Below are 19237 nucleotides of genomic sequence, written 5' to 3'. Positions count from 1 at the left end.
AATAAAAGCATGTATGAAATTTTAGTCCCAAACGGGAACCTTTGTTCTCCCTGTTTCATGTACACCTGTAAATCTAACACACAAGCTGTATCACAGACCTTTTGTCCACTGGGGATATTCAAGCTCAAACCGAAAACCTCAAGTCCGGATGGACAGCTAAGCATCGGCAGAAGTGCGTCCTCTGTAACCATAAGTGCTGTCCGAATAGTGCTGGCTGGTAGGAAGGAACTAGGACCAGGAACATAGATTATTTGTGTATGTAACTATTTTATTGACAAAAGCAATTATTTTAATTGCACTAAAGGCTCCATATTGAACAACATTTTTAATGCTTTATGCAGAGCTGAACTGTCATAGTTCTGTCAGTATAAGAAATTAAGCTTTATGTTCAGTTTATAGAAAATATTGTATACATTTTTTTTTACCATATTTATTGTAAAGAATTGTATAATAATTAATGCTCATGTACTGTTTACAATTCGATAGCCTACAAATAATTTATGGGTTTTCAAAGTAAATTTTTAACCATTCAACCAATCAGATTGAGAACCTAAATAGCTGGATTAAAACCAATAAATATAGATATTGTTCTGATCAATTTATTCAATTACTGAGGAAAAGGATGTTTTTGAAATGAAAAGTTATTTTTAGGTGATATATGGGCTTCAATTGAAATGCGATTAATTGTGATTAATTAATTAAAGACCCTGTAATTAACTACATTAAAATTTTTAATTGCGTCCCACCACAAATGTGCTTCTGCACCGTCTTGATTGTTAAGGCTATGAGGGAGTGATACATCTTGAACTTGTTGTCTCTTTGATTTTATGTCGGAGTGAACTATCTTACTATTATTGCATCTTTGAACAGCGCTTATAAATTCTTGGCTGTGACGTCACCCCCAGGTAGACGGATTAAAGATGGCCCCCTCTCATGCGCTGAGGTGCTGTAAACGGGCTCTGAACTGGATACCTGTCCTGTTTATTAACCTGGTTGTCGCCTGGTCTTATTACGCCTATGTGGTGGAGCTCTGTGTGTGTAAGTACGCTACTTGTTAATGAGTGTTTCACCGCGTCCGGGCTGCATATATGCGGATGTCTGACTAATTCAGGGGATTTCAACTTTAATAAGCGGGTTGAAGTGAGGTTTAAAACCAGCCGCTAAAGGACCAGGGCAGGGAGACAATACCGCACGGATTTTATATGTTTGAACAACTAAATAGCTCGAAAATATGCATCTGATGATAACAGAAACCGGTTTAACATCGGTGTAACTGTTACATTTGCATCTAAGGAGTTGGATCCCTTTAAAATTTTTATATAATTTTACATAATCATTGAATTTTCTTTTTAAATATTTTTGGAATAGTTCTCTTTACTATTTAAATGATAATTCTACACAAAAAAATAAATAAATCATATGGCAGAAGCCAGGCAAGTTTTTTTCTTTAACAGATTAATTGGGGAAAAAATAAATAAATAAATAAATAAATATAAATATATATATAAACACACACACGCAAAATGTAGTTTTATAAATACAATACATTTTTCTTGTCATCTACATACTGTGATGTTTTCTGTATACGAAAATTGTTCACCCTCTAAGATTATATAAATTAATTGTTTGTATAATCAAACAGTTTTCTTTATTTTTCAAATGTACCCTGGATCCATTTTTGTGTGTGTATTTTATGGTGTTCTATATTGTTTGCTCCAGTATCTCTGTTTTTTTATTTTAAATTTTTATGCTTTCTTGATGTTTTACCATACTATTAATACAATCTATGGTTATGCATCTATTAGCGTAGATCTAACAGCTGTGGTCAGATCGGGCCATCCATGGTCCTCAGACAAAGCGCCCTGTTATGGGTGGCCCACTGCTGCCCGTGCCAGGCTGCAGCCGCATGGCGCAAGAGAGGAGGCTGTGTCTCTGTCTGAAATGTATTCATACATTTCCAATAGCATCCATTCACACTCAATGACCTTATATACATATATATTTATTTTCCTTTCCCCATATAGATACAATCCCAAATGATGCGGAACGAAGTAAGTGCCTGTTAACACACCACCTCACTAATCCATTGTTTGTTTATTAAGTCTAACTGAAAGTTTGATTTTAGCAAAATTATGTAAGAATGCCTGAATAACCAAAATAAAACATCTTCTTTCCCTCAACAGTCAGCTATTTGGTCATCTTTCATATTTTCTTTGCCATGTTCATATGGTCCTACTGGAAAACGATCTGGTCCAAACCTGCCAGTCCTTCAATAGCAGTAAGCAAGCGATGCTTCTTCCTGTAAAGATATATATATATATATATATAAAAAACAACTTCAAAATTCTTTTTAGATTATTTGACAAGTAAAAAATATAATAATTGCCAGAGAATACACTAAGTGGTAACTCATCCCCTAAGTGTTTTCAAATAAATATCTGAAAAGTGTGGCATGTCTTTGCATTTTGCTGTCCATCTCTGTTTAATTCAAACCAATTACTAATCCCTGGCTTCCTTACATGTTGCTCTCCATTGTTTACTTTCCTGATTTCTGTCGCACCGACTTGCCAGCCAGGGGTTAGACCCAGCTTTTTTGCCAGTGGGAAGGAAGCTAAATGCCGATTCTTAGCTTATCGCCCCATTTTATTGTATCAGCCAAATTATTATAGTGTAGTTTCAGTGGGAAAAAGGCTTTGGAGCACTGTTTAATTCATCATCTAGACACAAACCACCATGACATGGTTTATCACCAAAACTAAGAGTATTGCCTGAGGGAGCAAAAGGTCAAGTGGAATAATCTGTTGATCGGGGAAGTTTCTTTTGGCCGCAACACATCTGAATTTTCTAGGAAGAATAACAAGGAAAAATAAAGGCCCTCAATGGAAGAAGGTTTTCTAGGCAAATTACAAAAAAGTAGAACTTATTGTTTGGCTATAGTTGTATGGATCAATGTTTTTATAAATAAACTCTCCACCTAACACAACAACAATTAAATCCTAATTCCTGACCAGAAGGCCTTTTTTGTTCTGGAGTTTCTGTAAATGTATTGACTCAGTGGTACTGAATACAAACTCATGTCACGCTTTTAAGATGTCTATTTGTGACATTTGAAAAGGGGTTTGAATATTTTTTATTTTTTTGCAAATCACAAAGTGCTGGTCGCTCTCTGACTCCTGCCTTGTTTGCCCGTTAGTTTGCCCTGCCGCAAGCAGAGAAGGATCTGTACGAGAAGGAGCAACGAGCCGAAGTTCAGCAAGAGATCCTGAAGAAAGCGGCCAGAAATGTACCTGTGTACACACGCACAGCTGGAGGAGGTGAAGCTTTAATCTCTGTTTGTGCTGAGAGAAAAACCCTCCTGCTGAATAACTGTATTCTAAATGGAGGAAGAGATCAGTTCCTCAGATACACCACATTATATATAATTAATAGAAAGGAAACCTCATGTATCAGTTGCTACATTTTGTCTTCCTGTTTACAGCATGAGTGCAGATCATGCTGACTGTGAGATGTTCCTTTTTTTTTACTGACTACTAAACTGGTCTTTCTTTTGTTTACGGAAATGTAGGAGGGTTAATTAGACTCCAGTACACCTTGTTTTCTCAGTGGAATTAAACCTAACTCAGGGGCCCTGCCTCCTATGGAGCTATACTACACAATTAAAAAAAAATATACAAAAGAGATGAGTAGCTTTAGAAATTCTTTAAATTATTAATATCTAATTAAATGCTTCAATCAGGTTCTTTTCTGTACACTAGGACTAGGTATGGGCTGGTATGAAATTCTGAAGGTGTTAAAACCTTTAGCAAAAATATGTTATTAAAGTTACATGTTTAATTTGAAATGTCTGAATTAAAAAAAAAGAAAAAGAAGAAAATCCAAATGCTTGCTAAGTTGTGGGCTGATCTTCAACATAATCTCTATCATAGTGGGCTTTAACTGTCAGTGGTAGCTATTAATAGATCACAGGTGTCATGCTGTTATTTTACGCATGACACCTTATTTTTCGTAGGCTTCCACTCCCTTTGCAGTGTGCGATTTCTGCCTCATAATGCAAATAGATTATACAGCAAAGGGACTTATTATTATCGGTTGTTTTTATTTTGGTTTTAGTTCTCAAGTGGGGTTTAACATGGATATTGTATGTTAACAATTGTTACATGCACAGAGAGCTAATAGAAATTACAAGTATGAACTAATGAACACATAATCCACAACTACAGCTATGGAGACCTTCAGTACTATTGCCTTTCACTCATAACTAATCAAATACACAATCAATCGACTAAAGTTGTGACCAGCCCTATTATCAAGCCATCTGCCTCAGTAACACAGTGGTTTAGTTTTAGACTAATGCCTGATGCTAAAGGTAGATTGCTCATTTCAAAATAACAAACTCTAGAATGGTGTTAGCAAATAACATTAAGTGATACTACTACAGATGTATCCCCTTCTCTGCCTGTCACTGTCCCAAAGCACATCTTGCTGGTAGGGGGTCCTTCTTCCTCCAAACCATTGCCATCCATTTTCTTGGGGTAACCAAAGTATTTCCATATAGCTAGGGCTGCAACTAACAATACTTTTGCTAAGCGATTAATCTGTCGCTTATTTTTTTGATTAATTGATTAATAATCGGACAGTAAAAAGTTCCTTGAACTTGAAAAGTTCCTTGAATATACCTTGTATATTTGTTTAGCAAATTTGGTATATTACAATACAATATAATAAAATTTCTGTAAACCTATATCCTCCCAGCAGCTGTAAGACTTTATAACCATCACTGTTCCCAACAACCTCAATAAGTTGTTAGATTGACGCTGATTTTTGCAGTTTCTTAGTCAGTTAAATAATTTGCTGCTATCATTGCACGTTTTTGTTGCACAACTCTGGTGTTGCTACTATTTGTCACATATACATTACAGTAAAAATGTCTGTAACTGTTATTGATTTTTTTTTTTATTCTTCAGTTACAGAGTAATATATTGTAAAACACTGTACAGTACAATACTATGTTTTAACTTTCATATTTGTTATTTTTATGCACTTTCTATGGTGCACCGTGTGTGGCTGCTTCTACTATAACCTTTGCTGTTATAAACAGCACAGTTTCCCCATTGTGGGAAAATAAAGTATTTTCTCTTCTATAATTACTGCTCTAAGTGGGTTGCTCTGTCAGTTAAAGGTGTATTTTGCAGTCTCTATACTGCTGTTAACAATTGATTGGTAAATTAGTTTTTTTTTTTAAGATTTGGGAGGGATTCTGGATGCTTTCCTCCTTGAGTCTTTATACTACCTGCAGAGCAGAGCCAGCGACTAGGGGTATATGATGCTGCAGCAGCTGCTACACACGCCCTCTGGGATCTGTTCACTTTTTCTCTGCTGGTTTTAGATTTTATATAACGCTGAAACTGCAGGTACATTATAATCGAACACTTTAGAAGTTCAAACTTTTTTCATACTGTAAAACTGTTAAGATGCCTATACCTACTCAGGACTTATAATTTTGCTTTTTCATCATGCTACCGGTAATTATTATCCTGCTTGCATTTCTCTCCACAGCCATCAGATACTGTGATTTCTGTCAAGTAATCAAACCTGATCGCTGTCATCACTGCTCAACATGTGAAATGTAAGTTCCCTCCCTTGATTAAATACTCTTTGTGAAGGGTTGTTTTTAAACGATATTAAGAAGTGTCTATAAAGTTTTTGTATTCTTTTTTTTTTATTAAGAGAGCTTTATCTGTTCATTTAAGGTTCCTACAAATTACACATTTTAATCATTGGGAAACTTTATGCCTTTTACGTTTGGATGGACTAGGTATCCCACTCTATTTCTGTTGGCTTATGAGGTTATTTTCATCCTAATTGATCATTAGGTTGGTTGCTCTTTGAACTTTCTTGCCATAGCACCTCTGGATCAGCTTAATTTCTTTTCTTTTTGTAATTTCGTACATTTCTATAACACCTATTGCTATGGCTTCTGTACTTTCTTCCTTATGTTCATCTCTACATGTAAACAACAAAAGAAGGGAATTTTTTTTCCACACTGTTCAATGATTGTTAACAAACTACTTGATCATCTGATTTTGTTTGCATTTTTATCCTGTTGACTTTTTTCTAAGCAAACAGATTATTCTATTCTAGTTTGAGAACAGCCCATTACCGCCAATTGTGGTTCTGATCATTGTTTGGACTAGCTGACTCATAAATATGAACAACTGTGACCTTTGATCAAACAAAGTGGTTATGAGTCAGCTGCTACTGGATATTATCTGCTGGGATTCACATGACCACATCTATAGATAGTACATCATAGAAATGTACTTTATATTAATAAAACTGTCACAGCGAGCTTCATGTACCAGAGGATGTATGGAAAAACTAAATAAAACAAATTACTGTTAGAATCTTTAGTTTCTTTAATTATAATTATTTTACACCCTATATATATATATATATATATATATATATATATATATATATATATATATATATATATATATATATATACACACACAATATATGATATATGACTAGAGCAAAAGCTTCAGTAGGATTTATTTCAGATAAAAAAAATGTTATGTATGTACCGTATTTTCCAGACTGTGAGCCTCTACTTTTTCCCCACGCTTTAAACAATTCGGTTCATAAGAAGGTGCGGCTTTGTTGTGGATTTTTTTTAACCCCCAGAGCGGGAAGTCAAAGCTGGAAATGAAATAATAATGGGCTAATTTCCATTTGGCATGAGAATATGCTAGCAGCAGCCATGACGGAAACAAATGTCCCGAATTCCCACATTTAGCCATTTATTTGTTGCATTAAAATTGCCGAAATAATGAGGAAATTTGGCTAAACTCCTGCAGAGCTGAAATAGAGCCAGCGAAGCCCCATCTTTCAGTAGAAGCTCTTACTGCTGCTAGCAAACAAGCTAACGGGAGCTAGCATTCATTCGTCCCTACTCCAGGGGCGATATGCAGAGCTACCCCTACAGATTTGGTGGGAGACAGTTCAGTGGATATCAGCGGCATATTGCACGATGCTGCTTATATATGTACACTTTCAGTTTTTTCAAAAAAACTTTCTGGGCGCAGCTTATAGTAAGGTGCACTTTGTAGCCCAGAAAATAAGGTATTTTTTAAATATATTATTCTTAAATCAATTTAATTTCTCTTGTTTCCATTTGTCAAGGTGTGTGCTGAAAATGGACCATCATTGCCCTTGGTGAGATTTTGAAAATTGATGCATAACGCATTAAAGGGGTCACAGAATGCAAAACCAAGTTTACATTGTCTTAGATTAATAACAATAGTAGAATAGAAGTTCAAACCCCATCGACACCTCCTTTCTCTGCAAAACTCACAATTCCGAACTTCCACCATAAATCGGGCGAATCCAAATGAAGGCCCGAGTTGATGTAAACCCGAATATGAATAGAGATTGTGAAGATGTAAGGCACTAGTTTAGCCTACAGTTGGGTTTACTTCTACAAGAATTACAAAGCAGGCAGTTACTCTATTGAAAATGAGCCAGAACCATGGCCATAAATGCAGTGTTCCAGGCTGCTCGGAGAAAGGGGACATTTTCACAGTCTTCCCAAGGATCCGAAGACTCAACAGGCATGGATTTTTTTGTCTATCAGAAGGTCTCTGCAAAGTTTGATGCTCAGCTGTTCATTTGCTCTAAGCATTTTACAGAAGACAGCTTATGTCTAGGGTGACCAGCTGAGGACGGAGCGACCAAACCAGACCCAGTGACTGTATGCTGTAGGCCGCCAGTGTCCAGGCTACTGTCACCGGGTCGGGTTCGGTTGCTCCGCTCCCCGCTGGCTCCCTGCCCCCGTCCGCTGGGGTTCCTAGTCCAGCCCCAAGGCTTACGGTTTGGTTTGAGTGCCCGGTGTGTTTCGACTACGTGCTGCACTGTAGTCGACCAAAGTCCCGGATGATTTTGGAATTCCCCCCGGACATTTTTTTTAGGTATGAAAAGTAGGACATATCTGGGGAAAAAGGGGATGTCTTGTCACCCTACCATATCAACAATTTCGATGTTTCAGTGAGTGAGTGCTAGTTGCTATGATGCGTCTTTGCTCAGCAGCTTCGCTCGTTGTAAACCATCCAATCAGAGCACAGCTCATCGAAATACTCATGAGCTTAGCATAAAAGGAAGAAAATCTGTCGTTTCATTTTAGGGCTTTTAACCAGGCTTGCATTAGGGCTCATTGAACAGCTAATATGCAATTTTTAGCCTAACCAACGTTACAAACCCTATTCAGAGACCTTAAGAACCAGCACCAAATACCCTATATAATCATTCTATGACCCCTTTAAGCAGATATATTTATTATGTTGGTTTTTAGATTCATTATTATGAAGCCGTATAATTTTGTAGTGAATGACACATCTTTCTTTAAACTACAATCCTATATTGTCAGGTTTTCTCTATTCTTTGTCTCTGAATTTGTTTATCAGGGTGAATAACTGTGTTGGGTTTTCAAACTACAAGTTCTTCATTCTATTCTTGGCCTATGCAACGCTCTACTGTGTTGTCATTTGTGCGACCGTTGTGCAGTATTTCATCAAATTCTGGACGGTGAGTACAGAAACTTCCTCTGATGTGTATGTTTTGTAATTCACCTCTGTAAAAGTGTCAAACAGATGAATTGCTCTTTTGAGGTTATTAAGTCTAAAAACATAAAAGTGTAGCAGTTTGTTGTTTTTTTTTCACTTCAAGGATTTTCTAGAAACTCTTAAATATGACTACAGAAATCTAAAACATTAAAATTTTATGCAGAAGGGATGTTTCTCAGTGTTTTTAATTAAAATTTTTTTCTTTCTGTTTTTAGAAAGAACTTCCTGACACACACGCGAAATTCCACATCTTGTTTCTATTTTTTGTTGCGGCACTCTTCTTCATTAGCATAGTATCACTTTATAGCTACCATATGTGGCTTGTGGGGAAGAACAGAACCACTATAGGTAAATATAAATCTGTTTAATATGACAGTTTTTTGTTCTTTAAAAATTGATTGCTAACTTAAGTTAAATCTTTAAATTTTTTCAGAGGCATTTAGAGCTCCTGTTTTTGCAAATGGTCCAGACAAAAATGGCTTCTCTCTTGGCTTTAAACGAAATGTAGCTGAGGTGTTTGGAGAACAGGCAAAGTACTGGATTTTCCCTGTTTTCTCAAGGTGAGTCTCAAGATATTTCATGATCCCTTATGAATTGTTCCTTTTAAAACAGTCGGGCCGTTTCTCGTTTTGTGTACTTCTGTGTTCTCATGTGCTTGTGCGCCCGTGAAATGTCATCAGCCCCAGCACTTTTCCAGTTCACAAGAACACAAGACCAAGAATGGAAAAAGTCCCTGGATATTGTTCTTGTCCACCCTTAACTAAAAATATCAACATATTCAGTGAATGCACAACACTGCCCTCACTGAATTGAAAAAAAAGTAATGGTGTATTATTATCTAGAAACAATAACAGGAGAGACAAGCTTTGAATGTGGTGACATTGCAAGTACGTTTCTGTTTCAATTAACCCAGATTTATCTCTTGTTTTCCCTGAGTCCATACTTTCCTGTGATCTTGGCTAGAACGTGAGGCCATACTCATTCTTGTGAACTGAGAAACAGCCTTAGGCTTAAAATTAGCAAAGCACAGATATTGATATTACTGTTATGGCTGATGATGGATATTTCCTGATTCATAGAGTTTTGTTTATTTTCATGACTATGAAAATTGAAGATTCACAATGAAGGCGTTAAAACTATGAATTAACACGTGGAATTATATATTAAACAAAAAAGTGTGAAACAACTGAAAATATGTCTTATATTCTAGGTTCTTCAAAGTAGCCACCTTTAGCTTTGATTACTGCAGTAGATAATGCTCTTTGAACTTGCTTCACACACTCTTGGCATTCTCTTGATTAGTGTCACCTTCTTCCAACAGTCTTTAAGGAGTTCCCAGAGATGCTTGGCACTTGTTGGCCCCTTTGTCTTCACTCTGCGATCACTCTCTTTCTTGGTCAAATAGCCCTTGGGTCATTGTCCTGTTGAAAAATGATGGTCTAACTAAACACAAACCGGATGGAATAGCATGTCGCTGCAAGATGCTGTGGCAGCCATGCTGGTTCAGTATGCCTTCAATTTTGAATAAATCCCGAACCTTGTCACCAGCAAAGCACCCCAACACCATCATACCTCCTCCTCCATGTTTCACCATGGGAACCAGGCATGTAGAGTCCATCGATTAATCTTTTTGTGCATTGCACAAAAACACAATGGTTGGAACCAAAGATCTTAAATTTGAACTCATCAGACCAAAGCACAGATTTCCACTGGTCTAATGTCAATACCTTGTGTTCAAGTCTCTTCTGCTTGTTGCCTGTCCTTAGCAGTGGTTTCCTAGCAGTTATTTTACCATGAAGGTCTGATTCACACAGTCTCCTCTTAACAGTTGTTATAGAGATGTATCTGCTGGTAGAACTCTGTGTGGCATTGACCTGGTCTCTAATCTGAGCTGCTGTTAACCTGCGATTTCTGAGGCTGGTGACTCGGATGAACTTATCCTCCGCAGCAGAGGTGACTCTTGGTCTTCCTTTCTTGGGGCGGTCCTTATGTGAGCCAGTTTCTTTGTAGCCCTTGAAGGTTTTTGCGACTACAATTGGAGACACTTTTAAAGTTTTGCCAATTATTCGGACTGACTGAACTTCATTTCTTAAAGTAATGATGGTCACTCATTTTTCTTTACTTAGCTGCATTTTACTTGCCATAATACAAATTCTAACAGTCTATTCAGTAGGACTATCGGCTGTGTATCCACCGGATTTCTGCACAACACAACTGATAGTCCCAACCCCATTTATAAGGCAAGAAATCCCATTAAGCCTTAAACTTATTAAACCTGATGGGACATCTGTGAAGTGAAAACCATTTCAGTGACTACTTCTTGAAGCTCAACAAGAGAATGCCAAGAGTGTGCAAAGCTGTAATTAAAGCAAAAAAGTGGCTACTTTGAAGAATCTAGAATATTAGACATATTTTCAGTTGTTTTACACTTTTTTTTTAAGTATATAATTCCACGTGTTAATTCATAGTTTTGATGCCTTCAGTGTGAATCTGCAATTTTTATAGTCAAGAAAATAAAGAAAACTCTTTGAATGAGAGTGCGTTCAAAATTTTGTTCTGTGCTGTACCTTCGTAGAACAACGGCAACAGAAATGGCAACTACAAATCTGGACTGATGCGCGCTCAGTAAAGAGGAAGGGGCGAGAACAACATTCAGGATTTTGTTCCTTTTCTGTCTTGTGTGCTTGTCTGTTGAAGCAGTGCTGGGGCTGAGCTTGATGATGTTCAAGAGCACATGAGAACTCAGGAGTACGCATAATGAGAAACGTCCTAAGTTTCTTTTTGGGAGAAGTAACTGTAATTAGTTATTTGACTGTTTCTAACGCTGCACAGGACCAAAGTAATACCATATGACTGACCCCCTCCTGAAACGAAAACCACTACCAAATCGAAAAAAAATAAGTGATTTGCAGACATTTAAAAAAAAGCGGTGTGTCCAATCAGAAATATTTGTTTTCATCAACTTGATGTTGTAGCTTGAAATATTTTAAACTCAAGCGAGTAAAACATTGAAATAGTGAAAACCCAATTTTGCAGTCATTCATTCAGGTCTTCATTTAACAAAAAAAAAATTGCTTTGAATTTGAATGAACTTATTAAAATCTAAATTACTGAAATATGTCAAAGTCTTGTTCAGACTGCTGAATAACATTTCTATAAAATTGAAGCGATTATAAATGAACTAGCATGCTCATCAGTATTGTTTTAATATTCTTCAGTCAAGGAGATGGACATTCCTTTGTCACCAGGCTGGTTCACATAGACCCTGAACAAGCAAACAGCATCCTCCAGCAGAACGTAAAATTGTCTGTATTTTATTTTTTTCTATGTATTGTTTTTTTTAAGAGACACGCATTTTGTGTCTCTTTTATCATGCTAATCACTTTTGTAAATTAACTCACAGCCCCGTGGATGGAGAGACAAACCTTTGTGTGGTGCCTGATGATGAGCTTCACGCAGAGGATAACTGCAAGAACAAATCTGGTAGGCTTCTCACATTCTGAGTTTGTGTTCCATTCAGTTACATTTGTTTTTTGTAAAGATTTTACTTAGCTACTGGTTACTTATGCGGTTTAAATGATAAATTACAATGGGTGAAGGGTGCAAACACTGCCAATACATATCATAGCAAATTCAAAAGTCGTGTAAACAAATAAGGCTATCAAATACAAACATTAAACTTAAATTACACATTCATAGAAAAAGGCTGCAAGTAGCTAAAAAAAAACTTCAAATTAAAAAACCTGCAAACTAGCTCACATTAGTTCTCCAGACCACTAGGGGGAGACGGTCATCAACACTTTTTGGGACAGACCATTAGTAAAGTAAATGCATAAAAGGAAGAAATATATATTTTTTCCCTTGTTATTGTTTGTAGAGATGAATTTCTACTAATGTCTATGTGTTGATTACTTTAATGGTAATGATTCCCCCCCACCCCAGTGGTCTGGCGCTCTTCCCTTATGTGAAGCTTGTTTGAAGCTTTTCCTTAACCCTCAGTTGGTTTTTTTTCTTTTTGCTAAATTTCTCGATTTGTTGTGTTTCTGTTTATGTTCAGCAGAGTATTTTGTTAGCAGTGTTTTATTTAATTTTTTTTATTACTCAAAATTTATTTATTTCCTTATATAGTAAGTATTCATCTTGTAACATACATTATGTTACTACACGTTAAAGTGTATTTTTAACACTACAATAGCTCTTTTTTCTGCCTTCATTTATTATTTTAAATTGTTAGTCACATAGATAACCAACACCACTCTTAGTTTTAATTTTTATCAAAAAGAAAATGATTCAGCCTTGTCCTCATTTAGTTTTCTCGCACAGGTGATAGAATCTAGAAGACTACTCAATTCAATTCAATTCAATTCAGTTTATTTATATAGCGCCAAATTCACAACACATGTCATCTCAAGGCACTTTACAGTTCAACCAGATCAAATTGATACAAAGTTTTCTATCTAAGGAAAACCAGTTGATTGCATTGACTCATTGACTCAAATACAATCCCCCACACTAAGCATGCTTGTAGCGACAGTGGAGAGGAAAAACTCCCTTTTAACAGGAAGAAACCTCCAGCAGAACCAGGCTCAGTGTGAGCGGCCATCTGCCGAGGCCGACTGGGGTTCAAGGAGACAGAAGCAGAGATACAAAAAGCAGCTGTAAAAGGCGGCCCCGTCCAGGAAACACACAGCCAGGCAGACGAGCTCCAAGGCAGCTCCCATGCCAGAGGACGAAGAAAGCACATCCACTCAGTCACGGTCAGAGAAACAGGACCACACTGGAAAAACAGGCCGATACTCAAGATCTGATTTGATTAAGGGCTGCGCAACATTGCCCCCCCGTGATTATAGTTTTTGAATGCATTTGATTTGCATTTATTCTAATAAAACTTTTTACTTTCTTAATATGTGTTTTACTTTGATGCTCTGGCACTGTTTGGTAGAAAAGGGACTTTTTTTTTTCTAGTGTGGAGACTGGAATTCTTTTCAGGCATCTAAAAGTTCCCTCTAAGTCAGAGAGAAATGTTGCAAACGGTTGTTGCAGCATTTTAGTTCAGAAGTCAGCCATCAGATCCACTTAGCCTTTGATCAGTGTGCAAATTCTGGTCCTTAACATGTGGTGTTCCATGATGGGGCCTTCTCACTGTTTCTAGCCTGAGATCATCCCTGAAAGAGACAATCTCTTTGAGTTATTATCTCCTCCTCAAGCCCCGAGGGGGACAGGGTCACATGCTCTTTTAGGAGTGTCTTGTGAAAAAATAGTAGAGAGGGGATTTTGCGGATATTGGAGAGGTGATGCAGATAAAACTGTATCTTCTTCATGATGAATGATCACGCCAATATCAGCATGGACATTGGCCCTCAATGTCCAAAATTAGTATAATTGCTTTGTGGCCCAACACTGGATTATTAATCATCAACTACAAAGGAAAGATTGTCTCCATTTGTACAAGTTGTTTACTCAAATGGAAAACCTAATAATCTCCGTCACAGGGTACTTTAAAAAAACAAAAAAAAACAAGTAAAATGAAGAGGAATACATACGTCCTTGGGATAATCTATGATAATATTTGGTTTATTAACTCCACTTAATTTTTGCGTTGGAAAAAGCCCACTGGATCCGCAGCACAGAGGATGTAATATAATATAGATATGCAGTAGTACCAGTCTTTGGTAATATTTGAGTCGATAAAGTTTTACTTAATCTAAAATGAACGAATATCAATAAAGATTTGATGTAACAGGATTGAAATTTAATTAAAACCAAATGATAATGTGAGGATGAGAGGCTTCTGCTGTAAAGCTACTGGTCATCCACCAGGCAAGACAGGAGGGTGGAGGGTGAATAGGGAACCGGCTAACAACAGCTAACCAACAGGCCAAAAACACACTGTTGCAAGCCAAGCTGACTCTTGTAAGCTAGCAGCGGATGCTAACCAACAGGCCGTAGATCACAAGATGACGGGTCACCGCAGAATTCTTTAATAAAAATTCCTTTTACTCATAAACTACCTGCACTACTCAGGACTGCTGACTGACAGGCGCTTGCGACTCACAATGGGACTGAGTTGGCGGAACCAAACCACTTTAAAAATGGACTTGAGAAGAACACAGGAGGAGCTGAAGGAGGGAGAAAAAAGAAAACGCAAAGCAAGACACAACTTGGTGGCGAAAGTGGAAGTCCTTAACATTAAAGAGGCCCTACGGATACTGCAGCCTGTGGCCAAATAACAGGACTGTTGCACTTTTCTGCTCATTCTCGTAGCTTGCGCTAGTGCCTGAGTTGAGCAAAATGCCAATCGTTTCTGAGGATCCAGAAAATCCATCTCGAGTATAACTCTTTGATTGTTTGCTAGGTTGGAACCTTTAACAAAAACGGCACCGGAACTTTCGACCCAAAGTAAATTTAGGATAATAGGCTACAGGCTTATAGATGCATTGGCACTGAACTACTAAGGTATAAGTCTACCCATCTAACAATATTTTAGTCATAAGAGGTCAAATAAAAGGGCTATTTTAAAGATGCATTTCGGCAACAACATAAATAATGTCTGTTTAAGACCAATTAAATAAAATATTTGTCACGTCCTACAATTGCACAACGTAAGACATCAACATAATAGTTTCAAAGAACTTTTGGATAAACCAATCAGCAAAAAAAAAAACTAGTGACAGATAAAAGCAACAGGTGAAGTTAAGATTTTGGGTCAAAGCTTTCTTCAAAGATTGGGATGTAGCCACCTTACCAGCAAAGTAAGACTGCAGCTCTGGAGTTTCCACCACGTGGACCATGATGTCCAGCTGGGATGTTGGAGAATCTCCTTTCTAGACTGGAAGTCAGATGGAAGAGCAGAGTAACTGGCTTGCAGTTGGTTTTAAAATAACTGAACCATGATGTGATGTTAGAAGGATGAGCTGCAGTTAAAATTTTGCTGTTATTCAATTCCTCAACACCCCTTTTAAACTCTTTGGTAAAAAGAAGCTAATAACAGAAACCTGGAATAAAAAAAATATGATCTATCTTTGATTGATATGATTGGTATCAGAACTCTAGCTGGAGTTTTTTGATCAGCTGAAGGCTTTAAACTTCATGTGAATTCCTGATGGAACAATTAACTAGAATAACCAGCGCTCGAAGTAATATAGGAAGTCTAGATTATATGATGGTCACAACTTTTGAGGGATACATTTTTTTTTCTTTTGACAATCAGTATAGTTGAACAGGGATAGAAAGGTGGTCTTTATTATTATTATTATTATTTTTTTTTTTACAAATTAACTTATTTCTAAAAGTTTAACCAGTTTCAGTTTTGTTACAAGCAATGAAACATAACATTGATCTAGATACTGATTTCACACTAAACCTTTAAAATACTTTTAACCGTGACAGAGTCCAGTTTCTGAACTGATCAGGCCAGTATCAATCCATCCTGGACCCTTAGGTCAGAGAACAAAAACATTACCTGATCAAATTTCCTGTTATGTTTGTTGTTGGATGATCGGCTTTTGATCCTGGCCAAAAAATTTACTCCTTTTTTTTTTTTTTTTTTTGTCTTGATCAGCTCATTACACAAATATGCTGCCTCTGAAACCATTCTTTTCGTCTGCATAACAATTGGCCTGGTCTAAAAATCTTTAAGTGAAAGCGAACTTTTCAAAATCCCTGAAAAAACTTATCCTTGTGTGAATGCTGCAAGGATGATAATCTTCTTAACTGCAACACTTCAACAGAAATACCTTGACTCTTTTAATTACATTTTCTTGGTTTGTGACTTAAGTCATATCAAGCAGCTATTAACTGTACATTTTGAAGTGAGAAAAAAAAATTAAGGTTTTTTAATAAAAATAAAGTTCTTTTTCATCAATATTATGACAGAATTCCCAATCGTATATAGTGAAACTTTAATCTTATAGCCAAAATTTATTAAACACAATGGGACCACAAATGGAGCCCTGGGGAACAGTCTTTAGAAATGTCTGAGTGGTTTAAAAATGTTTTCTTCTCTTTATGTTATTTAATAATGTCATTTCAGATGGAGGCCAGATGGTTACCGTGACCATGGACACTGAGCCTTAGAAGGTATGTTAACTTTTTTTTATTTTTATTTTTTTATACAACATGATATCTCTTCTAACTCGTATCATGTATGTTCTGCTACACCCCCACCCAAGGTCACGCACGCAGCCCTGTATAGATTATCAGCTGAACTGCCTTAAACAAGGAGCATCAATACCTCCAAGACCATCCGTGGCATCAAAAAAAGAAATACTGTTGTGATGGCAACGAATGCTTTAAAGCAACTTTGTAGACTGCAACAGTCTGAAGCTGAGGAGATTTGTCTTTGTATCTACTAAATACTTTATTTTATATTAATTTTATAATCTAAAACCAATCTCTGAGAGCCAGCTTGTGTTTTTACCAACTCTCTGAATATTATAACCATTTAATCCATTTCTTAAAGGAGAAGTTCGGTTTTTTACACTTTAAGCCCATTTTCTGTAGTGTCCAGGATGAAATCGAATGATCGACACCAAAAGTTTGACAATTGCTCCTGTCTCTGCTTTTTGGCTCATTTAGAATCACCCCCTGGCTGCTTTAGAATGGCTAGCATAGAGCATGTCCGATAATGTCCTTAAAACAACCTTAAACGTTCTTTTTTTTAAATATGCTACTCACCGTGTCGTCAGCGCTGTTCAATGACGTCGAGAATCAAGAATCCACCTTTCGTATTCCATTTTCAGAGTTTTTTAAAGTGTTTAACAGAGACGTTAGCACCTCGACGTCGGAGTACACAGAGTGAAGCGAAAAGACTACAACTGTGTAAACAGGCCCCATTTCCGTTTCCGGTGGCAGCGGAATATTGACTATTCCTACAGAACTCAATGGGATTTACACAATGCTAAATAAAACACTACAGGAACGTTTTTTCTTCACAAAACTTTTTTTGGAACGTCATTGAACAGCACTGACGACACGGTGAGTAGCATATTTAAAAAAAAGAACGTTTAAGGTTGTTTTAAGGACATTATCGGACATGCTCTATGCTAGCCATTCTAAAGCAGCCAGGGGGGGATTCTAAATGAGCCAAAAAGCAGAGACAGGAGCAATTGTCAAACTTTTGGTGTCGATCATTCGATTTCATCCTGGACACTACAGAAAATGGGCTTAAAGTGTAAAAAACCGAACTTCTCCTTTAAGACATTCGTCCTCTTTCAGTATTCGCTAAATCTTTAGGGGCTTTTTGTAGAGCATCTAAATCAAGATTTTTTTGGTCAGATTTAAATGATTAGAAAGCCCAACACTATGGCTGTCTGTGACGTACTATAAATGGGCCGTAATTATAGTAAACTGTTGGATGATCTTAGATTTAATTTGTATTATGTTTGGAAATATTTAAAACGGTGTTGTTTACATTTTTCTTATCTTTTTTTTATTTCAACTATGAAGAATAACTCATGACTGAAAATGTAAGGAGGCATCAAGCTTGTGGAATTCAATACACTGAAAAGTCTAAAATGCTGCAAAGTAAATAAAGAAGTTTCCATTTTTCATCCTGATTTGTTTTTGTTTTCTCATAGTACAGAGTTTATTTATTCTTAAGCAACAAAAAAAGAAAGGAAAAAAACACTCCAATTGGATAAACTCAGAACCAGCGTCATGTGTTTCAATGTTTTCCTGAGCCAAAACCAGGAGATTCCTGGATAAAAGCTTTTATACCTTTGGAGACCATAATCCTGTCTTTTAAGGCGGTCCTTTTTCATGAGCACATTCCTTCTAGTGGACACAATGAACAGCTCTTTATGGGGTTTGACTGATAACTTATTTATAGGATGATATCTGATATGAATTTACAAGTTATTTATAATTAACTTCACTGACTGTTTAAAGCACAACGTGTTTGCTTCAGCTGCTAATTTAACATTTGTAAAGAACTGCTTTTTTATTGCACAAACTTGATTCATAAATGTACTGATTATAACAATAAAGCTCATTAAAACAAGTATGAATGGTGGTATGAGGTTTTTTTCTTTTTTTTTTATAAATATGTTGCCTCAGCACCTAAGAGTTGGACCTCTTTAAATCTTTATCTCGGCAACACATCTCAGGTTATTGACATTCCAGTCAAATGAGGTGCTTGACCTTTCTCAGGCAACAGAGCAAACTTTAGCTTTATTCGTGAATTTTATATTTCATAATTAGCCTATCTGTGATCCAGGATTTAGAGAATGGATGACTGTGATAGACATTTAACTGGTAAACTTTTTTTTTTTTTTTCCAAGTTAGGTTTGACAATAAGTACCTGAATGTGGAAGTTTATTTTAATGTCCATAAAAAAAAAAGTTATAAAGTATATTTTATTTTAGCCAAAAAGTTATTTTTTTTTTATCATTCAGCATTTTTTTTCAATCCATACTTATTTGCTGTATTTTTCTTTCCTAATTTTTGATTGTTTTTCTTACGCTTCAAAATGTTATTTTTACTTTTTTTTAAAAATAGTTTTTACTGTAAAAAAATATGTATTCTATCAGTTTAACGTATAGAGTTTTCTTCTTAGGGAAAAAGATTTTAGGGAGTCTTGTTTTGTTTTATGTGCTCCTAAAAAAATACTTTGTCTT

The 19237-nt window shown here is 36.4% G+C and overlaps 1 protein-coding gene across 2 annotated transcripts; it reads left to right on the top strand.

Annotated features, from left to right (window-relative positions):
• The first annotated feature begins 909 nt into the window (after window positions 1-909).
• Window positions 910-17076, top strand: LOC119778186 (palmitoyltransferase ZDHHC20-A-like). 2 transcript variants are annotated; one of them, XM_038277329.1, is made up of 13 exons: window positions 910-1038; window positions 2025-2051; window positions 2184-2278; window positions 3194-3314; window positions 5557-5626; window positions 7186-7218; window positions 8463-8583; window positions 8837-8969; window positions 9055-9181; window positions 11840-11926; window positions 12025-12104; window positions 16654-16700; window positions 16793-17076. In XM_038277329.1, exons 1-12 carry the CDS (start codon window positions 921-923, stop codon window positions 16695-16697), a joined length of 1056 nt encoding a protein of 351 aa, XP_038133257.1. In that variant the 5' UTR covers window positions 910-920; the 3' UTR covers window positions 16698-16700; window positions 16793-17076. The 2 variants fall into 2 exon arrangements, with proteins under 2 accessions (XP_038133257.1, XP_038133264.1); XM_038277336.1 differs by having other exon boundaries at window positions 16782-17076.
• The last annotated feature ends 2161 nt before the right edge of the window (window positions 17077-19237 follow it).

The sequence above is a fragment of the Cyprinodon tularosa genome, unplaced genomic scaffold (assembly GCF_016077235.1).
Source record: "Cyprinodon tularosa strain WSP-4 unplaced genomic scaffold, ASM1607723v1 ctg101, whole genome shotgun sequence".
Taxonomy (NCBI): Eukaryota; Metazoa; Chordata; class Actinopteri; order Cyprinodontiformes; family Cyprinodontidae; genus Cyprinodon; species Cyprinodon tularosa.
This window is presented reverse-complemented; position numbering and strand designations above follow the sequence as displayed.